At 41.0% G+C, this 27,491-nt stretch overlaps 6 protein-coding genes across 6 annotated transcripts; 5 read left to right on the forward strand and 1 right to left on the reverse strand.

The window, feature by feature from the left end:
- Nucleotides 1–2,646: 2,646 nt before the first annotated feature.
- Nucleotides 2,647–4,404, forward strand: tmsb2 (thymosin beta 2). Its single transcript, XM_042418116.1, has 3 exons — nucleotides 2,647–2,739; nucleotides 3,801–3,905; nucleotides 4,165–4,404. The coding sequence occupies exons 2-3, from the start codon at nucleotides 3,806–3,808 to the stop codon at nucleotides 4,200–4,202; spliced, it is 138 nt and encodes a 45-aa protein (XP_042274050.1). The 5' UTR covers nucleotides 2,647–2,739; nucleotides 3,801–3,805; the 3' UTR covers nucleotides 4,203–4,404.
- Nucleotides 4,405–7,751: 3,347 nt separating this feature from the next.
- Nucleotides 7,752–10,235, forward strand: LOC121901370 (protein Wnt-8a-like). Its single transcript, XM_042418114.1, has 6 exons — nucleotides 7,752–8,165; nucleotides 8,290–8,323; nucleotides 8,456–8,594; nucleotides 8,987–9,112; nucleotides 9,220–9,362; nucleotides 9,480–10,235. Exons 1-6 carry the CDS (start codon nucleotides 8,095–8,097, stop codon nucleotides 10,044–10,046), a joined length of 1,080 nt encoding a protein of 359 aa, XP_042274048.1. The 5' UTR covers nucleotides 7,752–8,094; the 3' UTR covers nucleotides 10,047–10,235.
- A 108-nt stretch (nucleotides 10,236–10,343) lies between these two features.
- LOC121901374 (protein Wnt-8-like) lies at nucleotides 10,344–12,812 on the forward strand. Its single transcript, XM_042418117.1, has 6 exons — nucleotides 10,344–10,697; nucleotides 10,784–10,817; nucleotides 10,923–11,052; nucleotides 11,557–11,682; nucleotides 11,858–12,000; nucleotides 12,102–12,812. Exons 1-6 carry the CDS (start codon nucleotides 10,636–10,638, stop codon nucleotides 12,657–12,659), a joined length of 1,053 nt encoding a protein of 350 aa, XP_042274051.1. The 5' UTR covers nucleotides 10,344–10,635; the 3' UTR covers nucleotides 12,660–12,812.
- A 2,347-nt stretch (nucleotides 12,813–15,159) lies between these two features.
- Nucleotides 15,160–18,265, forward strand: lcp2b (lymphocyte cytosolic protein 2b). The gene is made up of 11 exons (XM_042419551.1): nucleotides 15,160–15,259; nucleotides 15,502–15,564; nucleotides 15,669–15,715; nucleotides 15,878–15,998; nucleotides 16,212–16,419; nucleotides 16,760–16,843; nucleotides 16,949–17,033; nucleotides 17,140–17,218; nucleotides 17,504–17,632; nucleotides 17,787–17,936; nucleotides 18,117–18,265. Exons 1-11 carry the CDS (start codon nucleotides 15,182–15,184, stop codon nucleotides 18,240–18,242), a joined length of 1,170 nt encoding a protein of 389 aa, XP_042275485.1. The 5' UTR covers nucleotides 15,160–15,181; the 3' UTR covers nucleotides 18,243–18,265.
- Nucleotides 18,266–20,083: 1,818 nt separating this feature from the next.
- syce3 (synaptonemal complex central element protein 3) lies at nucleotides 20,084–21,288 on the reverse strand. The gene is made up of 3 exons (XM_042418115.1): nucleotides 21,190–21,288; nucleotides 20,767–20,875; nucleotides 20,084–20,603 (listed from the first exon to the last, which is right to left on the reverse strand). Exons 2-3 carry the CDS (start codon nucleotides 20,873–20,875, stop codon nucleotides 20,452–20,454), a joined length of 261 nt encoding a protein of 86 aa, XP_042274049.1. The 5' UTR covers nucleotides 21,190–21,288; the 3' UTR covers nucleotides 20,084–20,451.
- A 111-nt stretch (nucleotides 21,289–21,399) lies between these two features.
- On the forward strand, nucleotides 21,400–24,535 carry foxi3b (forkhead box I3b). The gene is made up of 2 exons (XM_042418113.1): nucleotides 21,400–23,044; nucleotides 23,220–24,535. Exons 1-2 carry the CDS (start codon nucleotides 22,444–22,446, stop codon nucleotides 23,795–23,797), a joined length of 1,179 nt encoding a protein of 392 aa, XP_042274047.1. The 5' UTR covers nucleotides 21,400–22,443; the 3' UTR covers nucleotides 23,798–24,535.
- The last annotated feature ends 2,956 nt before the right edge of the window (nucleotides 24,536–27,491 follow it).

The raw sequence follows: 27,491 nt of genomic DNA on the forward strand, positions 1-27,491 counted from the left end.
CTTTTACATCGAGGAATAAATTAAATGTTTTGCTGTTTCCCAAAAATGAATTGTCATCCTTTTCTATTAAGTAACAAGCTTGGCTCAATGCAGAAACTAAAAAAAGTCTGCTGTAAAAGATAACATTCCAGCAAATCAATCAGGACTATAGTGCATAATTCACACTGCATGCTTACTGTATGTGTCGCATTCATGACAGTGAAAGTCGCTTACTGCTGAATTGCCAATAATTTCTAGAACCTCCTCTCCACTCGTCTGAATCATCTTCTGTTGTCTCTTAGTGTCATGCTAAACCACTGAGCTAACAGGCTTAAATCTCTAGTCACTATTAACACACAAGTATGGAAGAAACTGTGTATGGAAAAGTGTGAAGAGTCTTTTTTTCCCCCCTCACATTGGTGACATCAAGGATTCAAGCTGTTGCAAGCGGTTATACTGACTGATGAGGTTGAAACTGTGTGAGTGCTCGGAGATGAGTGCACCCTGGTGGTCCGTTATACACTGTTCACCTCAATGCAGCTTCCAGCCTGAAAATTTAAACAATCCTTTGCCGCCATCTTGTGTTTAATCCATATGAGGACATGATTTTTTACTGCACACTAACAAAGCTTTCATATATATTTTAAATATTGTTAAATAAAGTTGAATTAGATGTAATAAATACAATCGTTATCTATATATCTATTTATCTATACAACAAATTGTTTTGATTGGTTTTGACTATCCAGAAACATCTTCCACTACAACTGTACTGCCGTCTTCTGTTTGTGTTTGTCTCTGAAATGAACGTTCATCTTGACATTGTCAAACAACACGGAGACAGACTTGATCCCGGAAAAGGTTTACTGGTCTGTTATCATCCACCGATGAGCTGTGGGCGATCAGACTGTTGTGACAGGTCATTTGGCTGCTAAGTCTGACCTTTGTCAGTGTGGATCTCGTTTCCACGCTTCAAATATGATAACATTTCAAACTCAAAGGTTAATAAGAGGGCTGGGGAAAGTTTAGAGAAGGTCAAAGATTGTTTCCTCCTCACGATATCACAATGAAACAAACAGCTCAATGGAAGCGTACTTCTGAAAGGCTGAATCACTGAGTGATCTGAAGAAATATAATTAGCTCCTCAGGGCTATCACATCGGTTAGATCGCTCTATTAGATATTGTGTGTAACATTCAGAGATGCATTATGTCAAGGGAAAGTAACAAGGCTGCATGTTTCAATTTATTTCACACAAGCCTGTATTAAGTTTGGTAAATGGGTCAGTTCCAGACTTCAGCCAGCAGGTGGTGCTGCAGCCTCTGTACAGAGCCCTCAGAGGTATTTGTGACCTCATTATGACGTTTCCTGTAAAACCCAAAGTCATCCAGTAATATGATGTCATACATTAACACAGTGCTTACCCAGAGCCTATAAGTGCACCTGCTAGCTTGGCTCACTATATCATTCAAAGGCTTGAAATCATGTTGACTCATCATCATCAGCTATTCTATTCTGAGAAGAGCTGCCTGATCCAAAATGTCCTCGATGGCTGGCATGAGCAGGCTGTAACTGTACCTCTGGGAAGATTTAAGAGGGAAGACCAGCAGGTTTCATGATGTCAGCAAAGGACAATGAGCTCTACACATCACTGCTTTATTAGAGTCTGATGTAATCAGGAGCTGCTTGATCAGCCGCAAAATAAAGGATGTGACAAATGATGTTAAAACCAAGGACTGTGATGTTTAACTACATCCAGCTAAAACATGCTGTATGTTGGTATTATTAAAATGCTGAAAATAGTGAATGAAAGTGTATATAAGAGTTATATGTACAGTTTATGCATGACTGCGTATAGGGCTGCATTGTTTTCATTACCAGTTAATCTGCCAGTTTTTTTTCATGATTCACTGATTGATCATTTTGGCTATAAAATATCAGAGTATAATAAAAAATGCCCATAATTTCTGAAATCCCAAGGTGACATCTTCATATTACCCATTTTGTCTGACCAGCAGTGTACAATCCAAAGATATTCAGTTAGAGGACTAAGAAAACAAGCAAATAATCACAGTTGAGAAATTGCTTTAAAATATCACTGAAATGATTAATATTTGTGTTGTTTTGTATGCAATTCCTTTTGAGTTTTTAATCGTATAAAAGCCCATCTAGGGTTGGGCATCGGAAACTGGCTTGAGCTATAAATGCTGTGGTATGTGGCATTGGTCCATGCTATATACTTGTCCCTATAAAAGGGAGTTTTCTGCAGTGCTATGACATACTGGCGGACTCACTTTAACTCTATAAATACCCATAACGCTGAGACATATCCAGCATGTAATGTACTATATATTATAGAGGTATAAAGTCTGGGCACAAACTCCTCTTCCCATCATCTCATATGATTTGTCCCAAACCTACTCAACGCATAATATTAGCTAAATTATTTATCATATTCAATCTCATCTGAGCTAAACAGCACAGCTGTTTCCTATCAGTGGTTGGTTTCCTCTAGTCTTTTCCCTGGAGAACATTAATATTGATGACAAGGAGGAAGGCTGACTAAGCTCTCAGTCACTCTCTCTCTCTCCCCTCTCTCTCTCCCCTCCCTCTTATACCCACACCCTGGATGCAGGCAGGCGTGCACACACCGGCAGATACACTCAGCTTCCGTATCGCTCTCCCTTCTCAATCTCTGTACCTCTATCCCTCCCTGCTCTCTCCGCTGGTGGATTTTAGCCCACTGCTGTGTGGAACACCGGTAAGAACCAATCCTCTCTCTTTCAGTGTATTCTTAATTTCTCTGTGTCTGTGTGTCTCTTTTTGATTCCTTTTTACTAGGAGTGAAACAAAGGGATTTGGGGTGTGGCTGGATCAGCAAAGGCTGACTGCTAATGGCAGCAATGAAATGATGTGAAAGAGGGATGGTGGTGCTGATGGTGATAAAGGAACAATAGTGCTAATGTTTGGATCATTAGTTTTACTGATCAACTGAAAAAGGTGTGCTTATGACTTCTGTTGTTCATGTTAGCAGAGGTGGATACACAGTGGCTATCATTTGTAGCTGAAAAGATTCGGTGCGCCTCGTTTCAAGAAACTGAAAATTTAAGAATTCTGGCCACGTGCCCAGCATGTCTATTTCTATGACAAAGCAATCCTACTAGGCCCCGTTCAAATTCATAATGAGAATAATTCTACAGTAGCATGGTTTGCAAATGACTGGCTTCAGGCTAGTTGGCTTGTCACATTTCCATACCAGTCTCCAACAGAGCAGTGGTTCAAACAGGCGTGACTGGGCCAGACTGTGCAAGACAGATTAGTCAGACCTGAGGCTAGGTCAGGAATATGACTGCAGTGGAGCCTGTGGAGCATTGCTGAGATCCACGAGGCTGCAGGGGTGGATGCAGAGAGAGAGAGAGAGTGAGAGAGAGAGTGTGTATGCGGAGGGGAGAGAACAAAGACCTCAGCCTCGGAGAGAGGGAAAAGCGGAGACAAAGAAGAGAACAGACAGCTGGGTAAAAATAGGCACATGTTAGCAACATAGGCATTTTGGAAATGAGCATATCAAGACAGAGCATGTGTGGGAGGCAGCCACCACTCACAGGCACCCATGTGGACGTATGTGAGCTGCGGCGTAGCCACTCCCTTTATGTGCTTTATGTGCCTTAAAGTATCATTCGGAGCCATCAGGATTTTTTGACAGTCCTTGTGATGACTTCATTTCTTTTACATTTAAGAATATACCTAATAAATGCATGTACGTTATGTAAGCTGCATTATTAATATGACAGGAAAGGTCAAACCTGTGTTTTTCTTTCACAGCCAAAATGTCTGACAAGCCCGACATGACTGAGATTGCCCGTTTCGACAAGACAAAGCTGAAGAAGACAGAGACAAAAGAAAAAAACCCTCTGCCCACCAAAGAGAGTGAGTGTACCTTCGTGTGTTTCTCAACAGCGCTTTGTCAAACCTTCAAGCCTTTATCCCCTGAAACAATTTTCTTGTCAGCCCTTACTCATCACATCCACTTGCTGTCCAAAGACCACATGCACTGAGCAGCAGATAGCAAACTGCTGCAACATCAGCACATCATTGATATACGGCAAATCAAAAAAAAGCCCCATCCACTCACATGCACACTACACGAGCCTGCTGACCGACACTACCTTCTTCTCTTCTTTTGCAGCCATCGAGCAGGAGAGGAAAGGCGATGCCACACCTTGACTTTTGAGCACATGAAGAAAAGAAGCTGAGATGCCACAGCAAAAAGCACTTTCTTTTGATTATCACAGTATTTGAATCTCTTGATTTGTCTTCAGAAAAGGGTGCTCTTGAGCTCCCTGGGGGTGCTATAAGGGTATATGGCATCCTCACATGGGGGCTCTCTTACCACATCGGGTGAAAAACGTTAGCCTGGGTGCCTGTCTTGCCCCGTTAGCCTATAGCTAACATTTCTCCAATATTGCCAAACTGGGGAGTGGTGTAGTGATGTAGCACTGAGAGATAGGCAGGCATCCAGGCTAGGGGTGGGGAAGGGTGGGGTGGGGGTGCCTACAGACAGGGGCGCAATCGGAGTCTAATCATGTGGGACGTTTTCTTAATAAACTTTTTACTTTTCTTTATGAAATAAATATGAAGATGTGGAACCAGTCAATGCTGTGCATTTTGCTGTTGCCTTTGTGTCTATTTGCAAATAAACACACTGTGGTCATGAGGCATGGACTGAACAAATACACCATAAAAAACCATGTTACTATAGTAACTACTATATGATACATGATTAGATGATACATCTCAAGGGGTTTCTCCTGATATAATATATTTGCACCATTTTGCCTGTACAGAATTTACAGTACTGTAGTATAAAATTTCATACCTCATATATGATCCATATTAAAAACCTATGTTGTTAATGACATTTCAACAAACAAACATAACTTTAAGGTTTCATCAGATATATGTGCAGTGCACAAAGATGTAGTGTAGTGTACGTATTTTACTGAAAGAATAACAAGGTTGAAGTGTTCTTTTGTTTTAGAGTAATATTAGCAACACACATTTCATTTAAAACATACCTTAATAATTATAATACTGTATTATTAGTAATATAGCCTACTATAATATTAGACACATAACCATATATACCGTATATACAGAAAACAAACACATTCATCAATTAAGTTTTTGAAATAAATCAATAAATTATTCAAACTCAACTTATCATTATGAAAAGTTGTTTTATCCTTGTTTTAATTCAGCAAGACTAGTCCTGTAGCCAGCAAACATTAGCCTGTATTGCTTGGCTTGTGGGTTTTTACTTGGCATTAGAGCTGAAATGATTAGTTAATGAATTAATCAGTCAATCAACAGAAAATCAATTAGCAATTATTTTGATAATCAATCACTTAAGTCATTTTTAAGAAAAACAATATTTGATGGTTTCTATGAGTGTGAGTTGACTACATTTAGGTTTTTAACTGTTGTTTGAACAAGTCAGTTGATGACATCGCCTTAGGCTCTCAGAAATTGTGTTGGGCTTTTCTTTTTTTCTCCAGTATTCTCAAACAATTAATCAAATAAATGACAATTAAGAGAATAATCATTAGATTAATAGATAATCAAAACTATCATTAATTACAGCCCTGCTAGGGATCATTAAGTGAATATTAACAGTAACAGCAGTGTGGTGATTTCAAGGAATCCCATAGAAGAGACAAACCATGAAGAAAGCTACAAAGAAGCAGCAGTGGGTTTCATATTTGATGCTGTCTAGCTAACAGGGGCTAGCTTGCTAGGTGGCAGTTGCTGAGCTACGAGGCTGAGGGGCTGTGGAGAAATGTGATTGGCTGGAAAGGCGAGGGGGGCGGGGAATGAAGACAACAACACTGCCACAAGTCGTGATATTAAACTTTTTAAAGATACCACTATGAAATAAAAAAATAAACATTTGAAAAAAAAGGGGCATTTGCAAGAGTATTTTTTACTTTACTAATAGTATAACGTCTTTATGTCACCTATTATTTATTTATTACATGCTATTTCGGATTTCCATTACAGGTCATTTACAGCCCAAAATCTCCGCCTGACTGATGTCGCTGACTGGCGTCTTCAGTCCTGCCACCCCTCCTCGGCCTGTCAAACCTGTCACCTCCTGAGCCTTTATTGCTCTGTTTCTCTCACCTTGCACTGCCATAAATCACCCATCAACGCACCCTGGACGGCCTAATGTGTCTGAAATGTCTGTTAGAATTTAATTAACGTGCATTTTTACTTCATGTTATTCTAAGCATAGTGTAGAATACACACCATCCAAACCTGTATACAGAAGCAGAAAAAAATAGGCCTACCCTATATTTATTTATTTTAGTGGTGGTAGTAGTACTATAACAATCGTTTGATCTAATTAATTATGATATTATATTATATTATATTATTATATATTTATCCTTGACAAATGAGTCACCATTTTTGATTCGTCCATTGCTTAAAAAAGTAATAACTACAACAACAACAAAAAAAAACTCATGCCAGCACTGCCCACGTGATTTGTCATTGAGAGTTTCGATGTTTATGGGACATCTAGCACTCAGGAGGCAGAAACACGCCCAGTTAGATCAACTATTGTTTGTGAGTTATTAACCCATTAAAATCGTTAAATGAGTCCTCAGTCAAGGACAAATTATGAAGCGTTCCGGGTTGATTTTTAATTGTTTTGTATTATTTCCCAACCAGGTGTTGAGAGGCTCTAGGTTTCAGTCATATTGCAGGATGAATGTGGGCGATATCTAATTAGTAGGGATTATCCTCACCTACACCTCTCCACTATTGTGTGGAGGTCTTCGCCCAGCCCTCAGCCCATTGTCCGCCGCGCTGAGTGAATTGTTGTTTTAAGGGATTTTGAGTGGCTTATTGGGGATTTGACAAGTGTAAGCAATTTAATTTAAAAACTGTAATGATAATCATTAACTTGGGAACTTCTCTCTTATCAAATCACACTGTGAGTATGAAATGACAGAAACTGACATGATGACTGTTGATGATCGAAGTGATTATTCGGGCTAAATAAAGGAAGATAATCAGTATAAATAAATGTGAATGGAGTAAATAGCCTACTGTATAATCCCAGATTTCTAAAATGATCAATATGAATATTTTTTTGTTTGGTGGGGAGTAGGTCCATCAAAATGTGTGGCAATATCCCAACTAATAATTTAAAGGTTTAAACATTAAAGCTCTCATTTATTTATACTCCTGTAAATTCCAGACTGTTTTCACACCAAGTTGTTTCCCAGGGAAACATCTATTATCCTATTATCACGACGATGTCAATGTCGCCGATGTGTGAGGCAGTATTTACATGACTATATACCGTCAGCTCCTGAAAGACTTTATGGCTTTGTAGTCACTGTGCGTCCCCCTGAGGCACTGGTGCCATTTCCCAAACTTTTCCAACTTCACACGATGCGTCACGACGATATTCAGTACTGTATTTCTGTAATTTAAATTTAATAATTATGAAAACTATTCAATTACTTTTGGAGTAAAGGCCAAAGTGCACCAGACAACCCCTCTACAAATCCCCCATAAATCACTTTAATATTTCTATATCATGGGAGAAGGTTGTAGTGTGTTGAGTGGTGTACCCAGATTTGTCTGGCACAATTTTCTATATTTTAATATGTTCTAAATTTTATTTATATCTTAAGTATACCTTAAATCTATGATATGATTAATATAGGCCTTATGTTAATATGGGATGATATGCTGATTTTATTCTGCGGATATGCCTCACTTCGTGGGAACAGTGTATAGGGATTAAAGCCTGGGAACGACAGGTGAATGAATGGGGGGCTGTTTAACTGTCTGCGTCACTTCTTTGAAGTGCACTTATGCACCGACGGCTCCTATTTGTCTATCGAACACGGCGATCAGTGTCGTCGTTGACGCGTTTTCACAGTGAAACGCTACCTGCGGGACAAATCTGTCAATCAAAGGGGTTAGACCATATAAATATCATCCGCGTGGAGTCTGGGCCACAACTTCAGTTGCTGCCTTCTCTCTTGGTATTCACATCTGGGATACGAGAAAACAGGCCTCCGTTTGGAATACAGCTGATATGGGACACCTGATTCTCCTCACAGCAATGGTTCTGTCCATGAGCTGTCATTTCCAGTCTGCATCGGCTTGGTATGTTTACTGGTATATTACTTTTGGAGGAATTCGTTTAAAAAAAAATACTGCAGTGTAATTTGTGTCTGCTGGTGGTTTAGTGACCTTGAATTAAAATGATTTTCCTGTTTTATTTCTACAGGACGGTGAATAATTTCCTCATGACTGGACCTAAGGTAACTACAGTTTCAAACCTCTTCTGTGCAACTTGTGGCTAATACATTAGTTAATTCTGTAACGAATAAATGCCTCTTGCATTTGGTTAGATGCAATAATCCATAACGATGCCCTTTGTTTTCTCTCCCAAGGCTTTTCTGACTTACGCCAGCAGTGTGCAAGTGGGCGCACAGAGTGGAATACAAGAGTGTAAACACCAGTTCGCGTGGGACAGATGGAACTGCCCAGAAAGCACACTTCAGTTATCCACACACAACGGTCTTCGAAGTGGTAAGAAAGCCATATTATATTTTTCCCCGAATACCTGGCATGCAGGAGCAAGGGTTTGAGTCCGTTGACTGTCAACTGTCAACTGTGCTGAAGCGTTCTTGCGTAAAGATTGAATCCCTCAGAGCAAAAAACGCACTTCTCTGTAGCTGACCCTGCGCTCTGGCCTCAATGGAAAGGGGACGCAAAGAAAACCTGACATTCCTTGTTGAAATCACATTAAAATAACATTTGTTTGACAATATTTCCACCATATAAACCTCTACTAACACATTTACGCGCGGTTTACGCGCATTTTACGATCAGTATTTGAGTGCGGCCTTTGCGCATTTATGGTGCCAAATTTGATGGCAAACTATAACATCATGGTTTGCTTTCTTTGTCACTTATTTTAGCCACAAGGGAGACATCTTTTGTCCATGCTATCAGCGCGGCCGGAGTGATGTATACGCTCACTAAGAACTGCAGTATGGGAGACTTTGACAACTGCGGCTGTGATGACTCCAGAATTGGACAGACAGGTACGTTTCTCTTCCATGCGTCTTCTATTTACTATTGGGCTAAATTACGCGAGATAGAGATGTTACTCGTACAATGTAATAACAAATTGCATTTATTTAATTCCCAGGTGGCAGAGGATGGATCTGGGGAGGCTGCAGTGATAATGTGGCGTTTGGAGAGAAGATCTCCAAACAGTTTGTGGACGCACTGGAAGATGGGCATGACTCTCGCGCAGCAGTTAACCTGCATAACAACGAGGCAGGCAGACTGGTATGCTATCATTTTACGGCCACGTCAGCATCTACGTATGGGTTCAACCCCCAGAATAAAGATAAAGTTGTGTAGCGTTGAATTTTCAGCTAACTCTCTCTCTCTCTCTTCTGTCAGGCAATCAAAGCTACCATGAGGAGAGCCTGTAAGTGTCACGGGGTATCCGGAAGCTGCAGCATCCAAACCTGTTGGATGCAGCTGGCCGACTTCAGAGAGGTGGGTAACTACCTGAAGATGAAGCACGAACATGCGAAGAAACTGGAGATGGACAAGAAGCCGGCGAGGGCTGGGAACAGTGCTGACAACAGAGGAGCAATTACGCACGCTTTTCGGAGCACCGCCCGGACCGAGCTCATTTACCTGGAGGACTCTCCGGATTACTGCGTCAAGAACCAGAGCCTGGGGTATCAGGGCACAGAGGGGCGGGAGTGTCTAAAGGGTGACAAGAACATGTCCCAGTGGGAGAGAAAGAGCTGCCGCAGGCTGTGCTACGAATGCGGCCTCAGAGTGGTGGAGAAGCGCATCGAAGTCGTCAGCAGCTGCAACTGCAAGTTTCACTGGTGCTGCACAGTTAAATGCGAAAAATGCACGCAAGTTGTTACTAAATATTACTGTGCACGTAAAGAAAATGGGAGGAAACCACATAATAAAACAAAGCGCAGGCATCGTGCGCGCCGGCACTGATTGTCAGACTGTTGCTCATCACCATTCATCATCAATAATTATTATTATTCTGTATTACAAGAGTGTAGTTTGTACAACTCCAACTATCACATCACCTGAAGCCTTTTAATGCACTTTATGTTACTAATTTGATCAATCACATTGTGTTTTTAGGACCAAGTTCTCCACACATGCTCACCCTTTATCACCTCAGAGCGTGTGCTGTGTGGATATTTGGCCGGATTTGTTCTGTGTTGTCTGCTAAATATTTTATGTGTATTTTTATTGAAAAAAATGACCTAATAAATATTTTTATAATATATATGACTCCGTCTGGTTTGTCAGAGGCAATAGTCTGATTCCGTTATTTGTATATTGGTGCCCTGGTGTCATGCAGCCTTGGGAAGAAAATAAACTACCACCTAATGCCACCCTTTGAAGTGCGCATAAAGGCGTTTCCTAAAGCCACCCAATCAGCTCTCTCGGACCTGGGGGGGACAAAGCACAAGAGCTCCATTTGTTCTCCATTCAAATAAAAGAGAAAGTTGCAGCACACCGGCTCAAAATAAGTAGATCTTCTTCTTTGCTGGCTATCCTTAGCTATATCGAAATGGTACATTCATTATTGTGGCTCCTACCTCTCCTATACAAAATGACTCCGGGACATGCCTGGTAAGTGACTGTTTTCCTCTATATTTACTATATGTGTAGACGTAAGGTTGATTGATCTAATTCTTAAATGTTTATCTTCTTCTCAGGGTTGCAAGTAACTTTCTTATGACGGGACCCAAGGTAAAAAAGAAAAGACTTGATTTCTTGAATTACTCAGACAAGTTGGGGATATAATTTCTGAACGTGATTCAGGCCAATAAACTGTAATTATTGCCTCTCCTGCAGGCCTATCTCACCTATGCAAGAAGCGTGCAGGTGGGCGCACAGAGTGGGATTGATGAGTGCAAACACCAGTTTACTTGGGATAGATGGAACTGTCCGGACAGCGCAGTCCAGCTCAGAGGACTACGACGCGGTAGGTTATAATTGTAAAGACAGTTCCTACCTGCGGTTATGGATGCGGGTCCACACATTTTAAAGAGATGTGATCTTAAGGATATTTTTGCTGTGCGTAAAAATGCCTTCTTTGCCGCGTAAAATGTATGTTTGCATGCATCCACAGGACATCAGGAACTTTATGGAAAAAACACTAGAATCTCACTATAAGGGATCAGATAAACATGGATAGGTGTATATCTATCAGTTACATATTTATCTATTCATTTCCATGTTAGTTAGTCATGCCTACAACGAACTCAGTTGAAAAATGCTGAATTTTAAGGCATAATTGTACCTAAATGTATTTTATCACTATTTTGTAATAATTTTTATTAGTATTATTACAGGTAATTCTTTCATTTTCACTTACTTCCATTTTCATACAGCTTGGCATGACATAGCTGTTTAGTGTGACATGTTTCTGCCCTAGAAGATGTTGATTACCCAATATTATATATTACATATTTCCTCTCATTTACAGCCACCAGAGAGACGTCTTTCGTCCACGCCATCAGTGCAGCAGGGGTCATGTACACTCTGACCAGGAACTGCAGTCTGGGAGACCTCGACAACTGTGGCTGTGATGTCTCAAAGAACGGGAAAATTGGTGAGGCTCACTGCAAAAAATATATATTACCCTGAATGTTACTTTATTACCAGCTACTGTGTCCTATTGTGGACATTAAACTTATTTTAAATGTGTATGCATTTATGATACAATATGAATGTATGATATTTGAGGGTTAAAGTTGGTCTAATTTTAACTGATATTTTGTTTGCAGGCGGACGTGGCTGGTTATGGGGTGGCTGTAGCGATAACGTGGATTTCGGGGAAAGGATTTCCAAACAGTACGTGGATGCGCAGGAGACAGGTCAGGACTCCAGGGCTGCTGTCAACCTGCACAATAATGAGGCCGGACGTCTAGTAAGCATCTTCACAAGCATTTTTCTGACATTTAAGAAAACAATTTTCTAATTGCAATTTAAATATTCGGCAGCAATTTAACTTTCCCTTGTTTCCAACAGGCTGTGAAGGCAACAATGAAGCGCATCTGCAGATGTCATGGCATGTCTGAGAGCTGCAGCGTCCAAACCTGTTGGACACAGCTGTCCGATTTCAGAGACATTGGCAACTATTTGAAAATCAAGCACAGCCAAGCCCAAAAACTGGACATCGACAAAAGGCGTATGAGGGCTGGCAACAGCGCGGACAACCGAGGTGCCATCGTGGACGCGTTCGGCAGTATCTCCCAGACGGAGCTCGTCTACCTGGAAGACTCTCCAGACTATTGCAGGAGGAACAGCAGCTCGGGGCTGTACGGCACCGAGGGCCGGGAGTGTGTGCAGCACGGAGAGGGTTTGACCCAGTGGGAGAGGAGGAGCTGCCGCAGGTTGTGTCATGAATGCGGCCTGAGGGTGGAGGAGAGGCGCACGGAGGTAGTGAGTAGCTGCAACTGCAAATTCCACTGGTGCTGCAAGGTGAACTGTGACGACTGCTCTCAGGTTATAGTCAAACACGTGTGCGCCAGGAGGGAAAGTGGTGAGGGACATGGCTTTAGACGGAGATATCGTGGACCCAAATAATAAAGATTTCAGTCTTCATGAAAGTCTGTGAAATAAGGGCCAGATTTAGCTGAGATTAAATGTCTAATGTTTGCACTTTTGTTTTATTTTTCAGTGTTGTATGTCTATTTATGAATACTGTTTGTTTGATTGAAAATAAATGGTTGAACTGGGCTTGTTGAGTCTACATGAAATAAAGATTTCTTAATGTCACTTTAAGTCTTTTTTTCCAGGAAAAATCGCATTATTTTACTCCGGGGATTTTATGACAAGGCACACATACCAAAGTTACGTCCATTAGAATAAGAATGGACTGAATACACTTAACAGAGGATTACATGGATAACATGGTGCAGTTCACACCTAGCCGAGGTGTTGATCCACCGTTGATCCCGTATTACTTTGATGTCAACGTGTATTGATTTGATTCAAAGAGCTGTGAGGCTTTGAAAGACAAATTAGGGAAGTATTTCTACCACTACAAGTTAGGTATTTGGGCCTGATAATCTGGGACACCGCTGCCTATCCGAGTCTTTGTCACATCCCACAGGCAATGCAAATGTTTCACAATACATCAAAGCATATGGGGGGGGGGGGGGGGGGGGGGGGAGACGCGTTGACAGACTGCTACAGACTTTCTCAGCAAAATGGGTCACTTTAAGGTGCAGTTATTACAGCCAGAGAAGAGACAGTTATAAATAAGGGCGACTCACATTCCACTTTGAAAGCAAGATAATTTCTAATCTTATAATTTGCAAGTAATTAGGTCTAAGAGAGGCCCCGATCCCCACCCACCGGCCTGTCTGTGTCTAAGGAGCCATTCATTCACCCCCTTCTTTCCTCTACCCCCTGTATCTCCAGAAATCTTCCTCTCAGCTGGATGTGTCATAAATCTGCCACTGCCTCAGTTAAATGAGTGATGGCATGGATATTACCTTCATCAGGGGGTCCACGCCTGGGGGAGAGGGGGGTGGGAGTCTAACAGAAAAGAAGGCAGGTCACAAGGCTGTTTTACTGTCTTTACAGAGCAGTTACTATAGAAGCAAGTAAATAGCAAGATAAGAACAGCATGGATTATCATTATATTAGATCAACATGTGTCACTATATATCCCTAAGAACTGTGGTTACATTATAGAGTCTGGCACAGGCAGAAAAGGAAGAGAAACTGTGAAACTGTACGACTACACCCAGAGTGAAATGAAATCTCAACTGTAGGGAGAACAAGTAAACACTCTCACAGACCAAAAAACACTCCCTCCAACCCTTCCCATGTGTCTGTTTGCTTCTGGGGATGTCCTGTATTTCCCATGCTGTCCTGCTGTGTGTTAATGAAGCTTTCGCCCCACTGGAGGCCCTCACCGATCCACCCCTTATCTCTAATCTCCATTGGGTACAAATATTGGTTCCATATTGGTCCCGTCTGAGAATAATCTGACCTGATGCTCACTGGTGCTCTAGAAGTGTAATGACCACATGTTCTTCCATTATTGTCTGTTGAAATGTTGAAAAAAAAGTGTCATTTCTAGATGAGATGTTGTCTTTTGTGGCTTTTTCATTTTTATGAAATTAGTATTTTTAAAACAATAAAAAAAAATCAACCTAATATTCTGAACATTATTTTACACTGATATAACACCTAGCTAAAATTGCTGCTATATAATTATACTGTATTTGGTGCCTCCTCTACAGTGGTAGTATCATGTCTTTCATGGGGGGGGTATGTTTCCCAATCAGGACAGCAGAGGAAAACAGTGGAGGGGGTGATATCCCATGAGGACCCCCCAGGAGGACTCCTGTATTCACCCAGACAGGCCTGGGGGTCTAGGGGGGGATCTGAGCGTGATTGATCATCCTTTCTCCCTGCAGCCCTCCTCTCTCACCTGGGTGTGAGATACCAAGAGGCCTGACTCAGGACAGGCTGCGGCTGGGATACAAGATCTGACACAGTCCTCGACATCAGTTTGCAAGCCGCGCTACGAATTTGAATAAAAAGCATGTGTGAGGTCAGAACATGGCTTACAACAAATACCTCTCAGCAGCAACATTAATATATGTATTGTATATGAATAAAACAATTTAGAAATGTTTATCCACATTTAGGCCCGAGCAACATTAACGTCTAGATCTAAAGAGATCTAAAATTAAGACATGTCTGTCTCACAAGCTACGGAAGAAGTCACAAATCAGACACACAAGTTGAAACATGATGAACCAATACGTAGGTAAATGCTGTTGGTGCGTGACAGGAAATCAGCTGCGCCTATGTTTAGAGACACATACTCTGCAGTGTGAACACACTTAAACATTTTAAGTCTTTATGACCACAAATGCTTTCTATCTTAGCCCTTTACGCAATAGGTGGGTAAGAAGATGACACACCACAAGTATGGCTATTTAAAGGACTGAGAAGTCTGTGAACTCTTCATTTTGTAAGGTAGATTGAGTAAGATTTCATCACTTTTCAACACTGCCAAACAGAAAGGCCCTGCTTTGAAGTAAACCCTGTATTTTTCCAGTGGGTGATATTTACGGGAGGCGAGCATGAATTTAAATAATGTTCCTTCTAAATCGGAGGTGATGGGATGGAATCCCCAAACTCTAGCTGACTACATGAAGAGGGTGAGTAGCGACTTCACACTATAAAACTCTTTTATATCTTCTGTAATAGCCAAGCACTTTACCTGTAACTGTCGTCTGGCCTTATTCTTGTCTACGATCTAATGCAGTACATTTCGTAACACTAAATCTAATAAGTAAAACTCTAAGACTGAGCGATTTGATTTTTTCAGACATTTATGTAATAACTGCAGTAAAAGTTCATTTCCCTTCTCTAAGTGTGTGACATTTTATTATCTCTTCAGCTTAACTTACCAGGCTGTGACAAAGTGGTGATGAAGGGAAGCATAAGTGGAGCACAGTTCATAGTAAGTGTGTGTAAACCTCTAGAGGTCTTTCACTATTCTGAAATACTCAGTCCTTGATTTTCTATTCTGTTTCATTACTGTATGTGCAACTCTACATCATCCAGCATATGACTGAGTGTGACCTCCAAGCGTTCCCCAGCATTTACATTCCGTGAGTCCTTTTTTTTTTTTTCCACTGACACCAAACAGATTTACAACCAAAAGTATCGATACATGATCCGTAAGGCTGCAGCAGCGGGTGGTAGTTGTCGCCACAATTAAAAGTTGCAGTATAATAATATCTTGGTAATGTTTTGGTCTCGTATCTTGGCAGAATAATCACTAAGATCCACAGTGAAGTCAGTAAGCGAGAGCAGAGGAGGTTTTTCGGTAATAAGTACGCAAACAGAGCAGTATTTGCACAGAGGGAAGAGAACTGGGACTCAGATGAGTCTGTAAGTAAAAACCGCAAGTTTTTTTGTTTGTTTGTTTGTTTGTTTGTTTGTTTTTTGGCCACTTTTAGTAGCACAAATGTCAGTGTCAAACTAAATGATTAAAATTAAATTACAATGTTATTTAATTTGCAGCATATTACAGAAGGAATAGTTCAAAAATCTGCCTTCTTTGATCTGTGTTGCACTTGTGTCACACATCTGGGCTGTGGTCAGGACAACGACAGCGATAATGTCTATGAGGGTCCGGATGAAGAGGGAGGGGAAGACAACTACATCTGTGCTCTGACTGAGCCACCGACAGCTGAGGAACAAGACAGTGACGAGTCGTCCGAAAGTGACTTTGAGCTGCCTTCCTCTCCGCACACATCAAAGCCACCTCTACACCCGAGACCGGCAACACCTCGGAAATGTCAGTCCAGAGGTAACAGAAAGCAACTACAATAACAGTGCTATGAACGAAGCAATGTAACCACATGCTAAAACATATCAGTATAACAGCAGAATTTCATGTATGTGTGTGTAGATCCTGTGCGTCATCCCACCCCTGCTGAACGGACCTCAAAACCTCTACTTCCTCCCCTACCGAGAGCGAACCACTCCGCTCAGCCACCTTTGAGAGCACCAGGTCACTGTACATTTAATGACTCCACAATCACCTGCCTTATTGATGATGATGATGGTGATTTTTGTTGGCAGAAAAATAATGTGTCAGACACTGATAAATCATCCTTATCTAAAAATTATTTTTTCATCCTGAACAGCAGCTGGCCAACCCAGTCCACATATCGACAGGAGCAGCAAGCCTGGGCAGTCCAGCCTGCTGCTGAAAGACCTTCCAAAATCAAGTATGAGCTGCTTATTGTGTAGTGTTTGAGGTGGTTGTAACTGTTGTTACAGGTTGTCACAATATTATACATTTCTATTTCAAACTATCATATCATGTCCACAAGAGGGCAGCGCTGTCAAGGCTCCTGGCTCATCCAGCAGCAAGTACCGTCCACCGAAGGCCCCTAAGCCAACAGATGTTTTCATCAAGTAAGCCAACCTAAACAATCTATGAGACTAGCAAGCTCTTCACTTCTGGGTGATGCAATTATTCAAATTCTTCCAATCTTGTTCTATTTCATCTCTCCCTTCCCAGAGCGACTAAACTCACTCCGGCTCCTCCAGTGCCAACACAACGTACTATAATTAGCCATTCAAAACCAGGACCAAGAGAGGTGAGATTGAAAAGTGCAATCACAATTGAGCCACCATTTCCTTAGAATGTATACTGTGCAAGTTGGAGAACGTACATGATGTTAAGGGTGAGCTTTTCTGTGCAATTACACACCTTGAGCACTTTCAGAAGGGAAACAGCAGGTGGTGATGTTGTAAAAAGAACACAACAACAGGGACCTTTATGTCTGCTATGAGAACTTGTTCACTAAATTGGCCATATACTATTATTTGTGTTATATTTATTTACCCAAAATACTCAGTCATTGCCACAGAAAAACTAATAGAACGAGTTAGTTTGTTTAGTCCTTACTATGAGTGTTTTATTATGGTGCATCCAGGATTTGGATCCCAGCTGGTATGGAGGAAAGGTGACCAGACGTCAAGCTGAAGCTATTCTCAGGGAAGTGAACAAGGTCCGGTGGTGCCTCTCACATCTCTCACCCTCCTGCCTCTGGAGCAGAATAACAAACATACAACATACATATATAAACAAACATGTAGTTGAAATTTTACAGGATTTTGTTGTTGCAATATAATGTTAATATAACATGTGTATGTTTTTTTAAGGACGGGACATTTGTGGTGAGAGACAGCTCGAAAGGCTCTGCTGAGCATCCCTACACCCTGATGTTGCTAAAAGATGACAAAGTTTACAACATTAAGATCCGTTACCAAGGCAACGCCTACTCCCTTGGCACTGGCCTCAAGAACTCCAAGGTAAACTGAAAATGATGACACCATTAACTGGAATGTTAAAATGAGAGGAAAAAGTGTGTACACTCTGAGTAGACTGAAAAGTTCACATCTAGCGGCACACCTCAGGGAATGTTTGATGCTGACTTGTGCTGCGCTGCGTCATTAGGTCCCTCATTTTTTTTGTGTGCTGTTGTGCTCTAGATTTTCCCTGGGGTGACGGAGATGATTACCCATCACACACTCAACCCGCTGCTGCTCATTGATGCCACAGACCCGAGCTCTGAAGCGAACAACCAAAGCTGTCTGCTGTACCCTGCAGGACTCTGACCAGAACCAACACCAAGCTTAATGTGGGTGTGTGTGCGTCTGTCTCTGCTGTTTCAGTATGCAAATTTGTGCACACATATGTGGGTTTGTTCTCAAACCTTTTAAAAAACACCTGAACAAATGTTACAATTTTCAAAATCGCAATGGTCACTGTTTTGTAATTCCTTTGTTGGTACCTTGACTTTTGATTGCAGATTTTTACATGAGTGGCTGTTTGTAGATTTTATTAAACTATGTTTTCCAGATATGCAGCATTACCTCTGTTCTTCACACATCAGAATCAGGTCAAGCTTGCCATGGCTGCTTTGGCGCCTCCTGGACTTTCAGGAACGCCAGCTTGTCAGGGTGGCCAACACAAATGATCAGATCACACTGTCTGAGCTGGGTTTGCACTGCAGGCAGAAAACAAATATCCTGTTTCACATCTGCCTCAGGTCAACAGTCCTGAAATGTCCAAAAGCAACATCTCAGAATATATGAGTTTCCACACCAGCGATCAGACTTAACGGCAAACAGCCTGATTTCTAAACTCAAAAGTATACCGTCCTTTCTACTTCCCCTGCTTTTTTAAAGCCATACTGGTATTTCACTGTATAACTGACACAAAGATCCCAAATACCAAAAATGATGTTTGTGACCACTGAGGAGTGAGAAGCACAAAAAAACTAAATGATAGATCACTTATACTATTTTTAATTGTCTGATTTTACTGCTAATTTGTAGAACTTAAAATGTTTTAACCATGTAAAGCATTTTGTAACTGTTTTGAAAAGTGCTATATAAATAAAGTTTATTATCACTATTATTATCATCATCATTATTATTAGCATTATTAGTAGTAGTAGTAGTAAACCTTTGGGAAAATACTTTTCTTTTTCTTAATAGGTCATCATATTTGAAACACATTTGTTAGTGCACGTCTTTTATCATTTCTTGTTAGTATCAAATAGTAGAGTAGGTTCATTTCTTGTTTACTGCCTGCAAAAACAGTAAAGAGGGGACACATCACTAAGTGTCACAGCTCCTCCCATCTATAAAATAACAAACAAACTTCTGATATTTTCCTAAATTCAAGGCTTTGAGCTATTAACATGAGTAGATAGGTATACAGAAGTAAGACAACACTGTAAGCGGATTACATTGATTGCTGTTTTGCCCGTGACTGTCCCCCCTGGCAGAGATGTTGCAACATCTTACCTCTCATCAAATGGCCTGATGGATAGCCATGTTTTTGAAATCCTTCAGTTACTCCTATCTGTCCATCAGCAGAGTGCAAACTGACAGACATCATGTGGCATAAAGTAACTGCACCACTGACATCTTCAAGCAAAGCTAACTTGCATAGCAGTTGGTGTACAATAATCCACTCTTGGCTATCACATTGCAGATCTAGGGTAACAGTTACATCATGCGCTTTGCATATTTGCAAATCGATCATCAAGGTCATCTTACTGGCATAATTGATGCTTACTGACATTTGGGAGGTGTGAAGGGTGGGAAAGGAGATAAACAGTTATACGTACAAGCCAGTTGATCCATGCAATTAGACAAGGAGTCCAGCCCTTTCAGTATGTTTTCCAGATCAATGCAGGCGGTGGAGGTAGCTTGTTCGTTGCTCTTCTCTGTGTTTTCCATCTGGAAAAAAGAATAATAAGACAACAAAAACAGGCTATGTCAACTGATGATACAGATCATGAGCAGTCCCCCGACAAAAACCTAAACTGCAGTTCTAAATGCTGATGTAATATTACATATAAAAGTAAAGATAAAATAGAATTAGTCTAATTACACACTTCAGTGAAGGAGATAAATGTCAGTCTATAAAAAAACACTTGAACACATTCTTGTTTAAAATTGTCTTTATTTATTGCATTTAACAAACCACTTTAGTAACTACATAACACACAATATCTGCAGGCCACTTTACAAACAACTTATTACAATCATACTGTAGGACTGCAGTTTACATTACTGAATGAAAAATCCTGTTTTAATGCAAATAGAAGGCAGATGCAGATTCCTCCAAACTCCTGCTTCTCCATAGCAAAATAAAAATGAACATAGTGTTTTAGCATTTACTTGAACACAGTAAAATGTAATGTTAAACTGCTTTAACAACCATTGACATAAACCAATCCCTTAATCTAAGTCCGTATAAACTGAAATCTAATAACGACATCACATTTGATTTAGTGTTGTAGCAGCAGGCTCAGGACATGTGTCTCTCTGGCTTCTGGTCTCGGTCTCCGCTGACAACAACTCTGCACCTGTGATACTCTTCTTCCAGTCTCCGCATAGAGGCCCCCAGCTCGGGACTGGTCCGCAGTGCCACCATGTCATAAGCCATCCAAGTCAGCTGCACTACAGGTGTACAGGAGGAGGAGGAGGGTGAAAATGCAGTTAACAGACATTTATGTTGGCTTTTAGCAACTACAGCAGCTCACTAAAAATGAATCCCAATGTAACTGAGGTTTGTTTGTCTGAAATCGTGCTACAATTAACGCTAAGTTCAAATAAAACATACCTGATATACTTTCAATGTTCTCAATCATTCTCTCCAAATCCTTGTTCAGCTCCAACACGTCGTCGCCGCTGTTCTGCGGAGGCTCAGCTGGTGAGGATGAATCGGCCATCTACATTGCAAACCGGCATATTTCTCTTATCAGCTGTGGTCACAGTAACCGCACACAAAACCAACGTCAACTCTCGTCAGTTAACACCTGAAAGCCATGTCTGACTCAGGACAGCCAAGGTAGACGTTAGCTTACGACGCTGTGGTCTCATACCGGCGAAAGTTAGCATGTTGACTTCTTCCAAAACTAATATTTTGACTGATATACTGTTTATAAAGAGGAACAACCATGTCTATATATGTTACACGGGATGTCAATTAGCGTGTTATGGGGATAACAAGCTATAATTAAATCTAAAAGTGTGTAAAACTTACGATAAGAGGCGTTTCTTCACAAAATTAGATGTTTAGAGGAGAAAGTTCTCGCGCTAATTTAAGAAAATGACGTGTTGCGTATTCTCAACGTACAGAGGGATGACGTAGTTAACGTCACGCTTTTAAATCTTTGCTTAACAAACTTTTCCCATAAACCTGTCGTATCCATAGGTCGTATCATAACCTGCTACTATTTGGAAGTAAGATACACCGTGATATGACAAGAATTAAGAACATTATTGTTAAAATTATCATTTATAGGTATCAGACTATTGGAAAACATGAGAACCTCTAAAAAGATGTTAGCTTAATGCTATGTATTAAAGGGAAATAGGTTAAGAGTAAATAATATAAAAATGTATGCCAAACTATATAGGCTGCTGTCACTGCAATGCTGCTAGCTATTAACCTATTGTTCCTACTACCACAATAGGCTGTTCGTACTTTTGTGATATTTCTACCGCTAAACCTGGTTTAAAGAAGCCGAATAGAAAGAAAGAGAATAATGCTCTAATTAACTCTCTGTTCATTTATATCTCAGACTAAGTGTGGCCCAATATTTACAGAAAATATTAATGTAATGTAATATTAATTAGTACAAACAGCATATACTGAATAAATAAGAAAACATTTGCCAGGAGCTCTTTCTCAGTACTTTTAGAGAAGGTTGTCCGTCTTCATGATGACTAAGCTGTCCGTGATTGCAAGAGAAGCATACAGAAGAAAGAAAAAAATAAAATGTCTAATCTGAAAAGGCCAAGTTATATTATTTCAGTCTGTATAAATTTGCATCATAATCATCAAAAAATTACAGATGACTGAACTCAATTAATGTTGCAGTAACAGCTTGAGTGGAAAATTATTTAATTGAGGGTGAACAAAACCCCTGGAGGAACTGAACTAGCTGACAGAAGGAAAAAAACAGATAAAAGCAGGAACAGACTACTCACCTGAGAAAACAACCAATCAAACGAGACTGGGGGCGTTACCAGGGAAACAGATAAAGCAGGTATGACAGGTGACATCTTGACATAAACCAAGGGCAAACAGACAAGAAAGGAGAAGAAAAGAGTAGTTTAAAAGCTCAGAGACCTTCGTTTGGATCAGCTCACCCACTGCACTGAATACCTGTGACGGACTCAGCAAGCAAAGGACTTTCACGGGCTGAAAGAAGTCGCTGCAAAAAGATTTTGACACAGAAAGGAAGGACAACCAAAGGCAAAGGTAGAGGTGAGAAGAAACTCTGCCTTGACAATGTCGTCATTTGAGGCTCAGGGCCAGTCTCCTCCTCGGTGTGGCCCGCAGTTCCCTAGCCTCGGCCAGGAGCCCCCTGAACTCAGCATGTACAGTGACTGTTACTACCCTCCTCCCTCGCTGCCGAGCCCTCAGCGCACCACACCGACCTCCTACGACCTGAGCGACTACACCACCTCCTCCCCAAACCCCTACCTCTGGTTCAACGGCTCCGGGATCAACACACCACCATACCTGGCTACCACCGGCCCGCCTGGGAACCCCGGCCCCCCCTTTGTCCCTCAGCACTACGGCATGCAGAGGCCTTACCTGGGTCCGGCTGGTGCTGGAGGTCCAGGAGGGGAGCTGAGCTGGTTCTCCCTACCCTCACAAGAAGACTTGATGAAGCTTGTCAGGCCACCTTATTCCTATTCCGCTCTCATCGCCATGGCTATCCACGGAGCACCAGACAGGAGACTGACACTGAGTCAGATTTACCAGTACGTTGCTGATAATTTCCCTTTCTACAATAAGAGTAAAGCAGGCTGGCAGAATTCCATCAGACACAACCTGTCACTCAATGACTGCTTCAAAAAAGTACCAAGAGATGAGGACGATCCAGGTAACACTTAAAATATTTTTTGTGTGTTTTGTTTCTCTCTAACAAGCAAATGTTTACAGTATATGATTAATTAATTTAATTTACATTTACAGTTTGATTGTGTTGCATACATAAGCTAATTTACCCTTGTTTAAACATAAATTAAATCTTGTTAACTCTCATTCTGATATTACAGGCAAAGGCAACTACTGGACACTTGACCCAAACTGTGAAAAGATGTTCGACAATGGAAACTTCCGCCGCAAAAGGAAGAGGAAGTCCGATTCCCTCTCCGGTGGTGAGGGTGGCTCAGGAGCCCCTGAGTCAGGTGACAGCGAGAGGGGCAGCCCTAAACACTCTGGCAACCCGGCCCTTAACATCTCTCCCACACCGGACAGGATTCCCTCCCCTTCATCGTCAGGTCCCGCACCTTGTCTGAGCAGCTTCTTATCAGAGATGTCTGGGGTGACCACTGGAGCAGCTAATGAGGTGGGAGGCGATGGGTTAAACAGGCCACTGCCGATCAACCTTCCTATAGATGGGCCTCATAGGCACGCACAGCCTGGAAGCTTTAGTAGCTACTCCCCCAACTCAGCCGGCCCAGAGTGGGTACCACAAGTTCCAGCTCCCACCGTGCTCTCCTCTTCACCCACCCACTCCTCCCTAGCGTACACCAGCCCCATCCTCAGCCAGTACAGCGGGTCCAGTGGGCATTTCTATCCTCCACTGGGCTCGACAGGAATCATCTACCATCGCGAGGGCACAGAGGTTTAATAAGACATTAAGAAGGGAAAATGGGTGGTTCGACAAGACTCTTTACAGGAAAATTTTTACCTGTCTGATGACTTTTGTGTTAGAGAGCTTCTGTTGTTGTTGTGAAAGGCAATACACACACAAACACACACACACAAAGTATGTTTGCGCTGACTGAGACAGTTGAGATCACTATAGCGTGTGACAGTGGAGTAAAAAGGCTTTGATTCCCACAGGAACAGCTGAGTCAGCAGCAAAACTACGAGTGTCACTCCCTGAAACCGCTGCCGGCCTCACTATCAGATCCACAGTCAGCTTTTATTCTAACCGGAGCTAGTCTCTATCAGATCTGACTCATTATTAACAGATCCCAGATCTGATCTGCTGACATCAGGTCATTCCACACTGCTATCAGTGATTCTTTCATGGTATCACCCATGCAATGCTCAGACAGCACATTTAGAAGAGTAGTTAAATTACACCATTGTCTACAAACTGTGTTGGTGCTGCCTTTATAGAATCAACAAAAGGTTAAAGGCAGATTTTTTTGTCATGTTCTTTTCTGTAGTGCTAAAACTAAACAATCTGATGAACTTACAGTCTTGGAGTGATGCACATTTTACTTTGTAAATATGTCTGTGTTGTGTAATGTTAGACATTTATATTGTTGGCTTGTTGGTACAACTGTTATTGTATAAAATAGATTCAAAATGTAATGTTTATGTTGTGTTTTTGATATGAATAAAATGTTTTAGAGTCCTCCAGTTTCAGTTTTCAGTTTTTTTTATGAAGAATAATGAATGATTATTACCTAGGAGCACTTGGCTATACTCCCCTCCCCCCAAAAAAAGAAAGCAGACAAACATAAAGACAGAAAACAGTCCTGTCAGGAAAGCGATGACCAGCAGAGTAAAACCTGCATGTCGGTGAAACCTGATCTTTGTGTGATGGATAGTTAACTGATTCTCCTAAACGGTGAAAAGCCACATTCCCATGCTGTCCCTCTTCCTTACCCTAAACACTGAAATCTCTCTCTGTCACATCATCTATACACAGATGCTGCTGACTGGATGCAAGCGGCTTTATCAGGGGAGAGGGACCAACTGTAAAAAGCTATAAAGATGCTGAAGCGTGAAAGAACTGTTAAATAAACACAGTCACTCAGCACAGTTCACACATCATCTGTTGATTCATAATTGCCCTTCAAGCAGAATGTTAGGATGAATGTCACCACTATTATAAGTAGTTATTGAACATTGTTAGCTACCCAACATCAAAACTGATAAACAAGAACATTCTGTACAAGCAATTGAGTCAAATGCAAAAGTTAAAGTTTAAAGCTTTATTGGATTATGAACAGAGAAAAAACTTTTGCTGCCACTTGTGCCATTCATAAAAAATACTTAAAAGTTAAAAAAAAAAAAACAATAATATGTAGAACACATAGACAATAGCAAAGATGATAATGTAATAATGAAGGATATTAAATGATCTGAAGTAAAGTAAAAATAAAGATATTGGAAATATAAAGAAACAAAACTTGACAGCAGTGTTAATTTGTTTAGTCAGATGTCCAACAGTAATACAAATGTGTACAATAAGACAGATGCACTGCAGTAACTAGAAACTGTACAGTTGATTCTGATGTGCAATTTTAACGCAGTAATATGTTGCTGTCTGTCTTGATACATGCTTTTCAGTGGCAGAAAGTATAGTCCATGGTGCATATAACACCACATATAACATTTCATTTTCCAACACTTGGGAACACCTTTTGATTATTTACACATCACAGTCCACGTTTCCCCTGCCAAACTATAAATTTGGACTTCATCATCAACTAAATGAACCAATGTTGTTCTACATTCATTAATTTGAAAACTGAGATTCATACAAATCGACAATCATTTCACCTGTACCGGTAATATTCCATTCTGTTTTATTCTTTAGGTGTCCTGCTCACGTGTTATTGAAATAAATATAAATCCTTTGATCGGTGTGAGCCTTAGGCCTTTATTTACCCTGAAACACAGGCAGCATGACATCCATTTACACTAAACACAGAAAGAAAGAAAGAAAGACAGAAAAAAGAAAGAACGAACGAAAGAAAGAAAGAAAAACACGACACCCAGATCAAGTGGAATTTAACATCTTGGCACAAATGACAAAGTGTATTAGTAACTGGGGTTAAGGGGGTCAACCTGTCAAAATTTGCATAACTGATTTCTAAACAAGTGATGAGGTTGCATTTAGATGGATCATAAAGTCCTGCTTTATTACATTTGTCAGACTTACAAGCATATCTGATTTAACTGTGTCTGCGCTATAAACCTCATTTCATCAGTCATGATTCAGGAGAATTATGACTGTGCCAAATTCATATGCAAATAGAGTATCTTCTCCTGCAGATATTAGGCTTACGGAGTGGATTAGAAGCATTTGTAAAAAGAGAGAGAGAGAGAGAGAGAGAGAGAGAGAGAGAGAAAATAGCAGGAGATAAGCAGAGTAGAGAAGAGACAAAGGAGAATAGTACAGTACATATCATAAGTATTACTGTCCCAACATGTCACACTTCCATCCCAAATTGTCTTGGCACTTTCAATAGTTTGTGCAACCGATTAGTTTGTTTGTTTTTCGCCATATCTTGTTCAGACTTTGCACTGGCAGGTGAAAGATGTGACATCAAGAATAGGGGTTACCTTGTCTATCCAGCATAAGCTCTTTTCAAGTGTGTCTGCCAACAGAAACATTATAGGGCTTTTGTCTCAGAGATTTCATTAACAGAAGACATCACCTCCCACTGTCTTATTCAGACAGTTTCAAATTGATGCAAATTTGTAACTGTTAATCATGCCATGGATGGGAATGACAACATCAGGGGGAGAATGTAATGTTCCAGATGGAGCTTTCCAGATAAGAAACGGTAAAACCTGAGGGATTTACCTCACCGACTCCCTGAAACCAGGGTCAATTTACTGTTATTGAAACTCATAACACAATACACATTCCGATATTTTGGAACTTCCCTTCTCTGTTTGTTTTTCATTATTTGAACTGAATATATTCTTTATTTGGATAGCTACCTCATCCATGGATTTCACACTTGTCTAACTTGATATAGCATCCAGTTATTATACTTTCCCCCTCCTGGCATTTCTTCTGCTCTGCTTTTATCTTTTTTTTCCCCAGTGGACTTGCGCTCTGTTTATATGAAAACTCATCAACTGTTTGATTTTCTGCTACCTGCAATTACTGAAGCACAAGCCAGTCTGCATATATATTGTGAAAAAACACTAGTTTCGCTATGATTCAAGGATACCCAGCACAGCATCCATCAATCACATGTACTGTAGCTGTGGACCTTCCTTCCCTCAGGCAGTAGAATTATTGCTCAAGAGTGATACGATTAAAATCTATAAATCTTCATCTCCACCTGCCGCCTGGCTCGTGGCAGTCTTCCACACACCTGTCGAACTAACGGAACGCGCCCACACACACACACACACACACACACACACACACACACATATATCGTTTATGTGTGTGCTTGTGTGTACGCGTCTGTGCAGTGCAAGATACAAGTGTGTGGTGTTTACATTATAAACTCAGACAGAGAACGATTATACCAGAGCCGCTGTGCATGAGGGATTTGTGTTTACCGTATAAGAAGAGTCCTGATTATAGCGGTGTTAAAAATGATTTCACACCTCACTGT

Source organism: Thunnus maccoyii, chromosome 8 (assembly GCF_910596095.1).
Source record: "Thunnus maccoyii chromosome 8, fThuMac1.1, whole genome shotgun sequence".
Taxonomy (NCBI): domain Eukaryota; kingdom Metazoa; phylum Chordata; class Actinopteri; order Scombriformes; family Scombridae; genus Thunnus; species Thunnus maccoyii.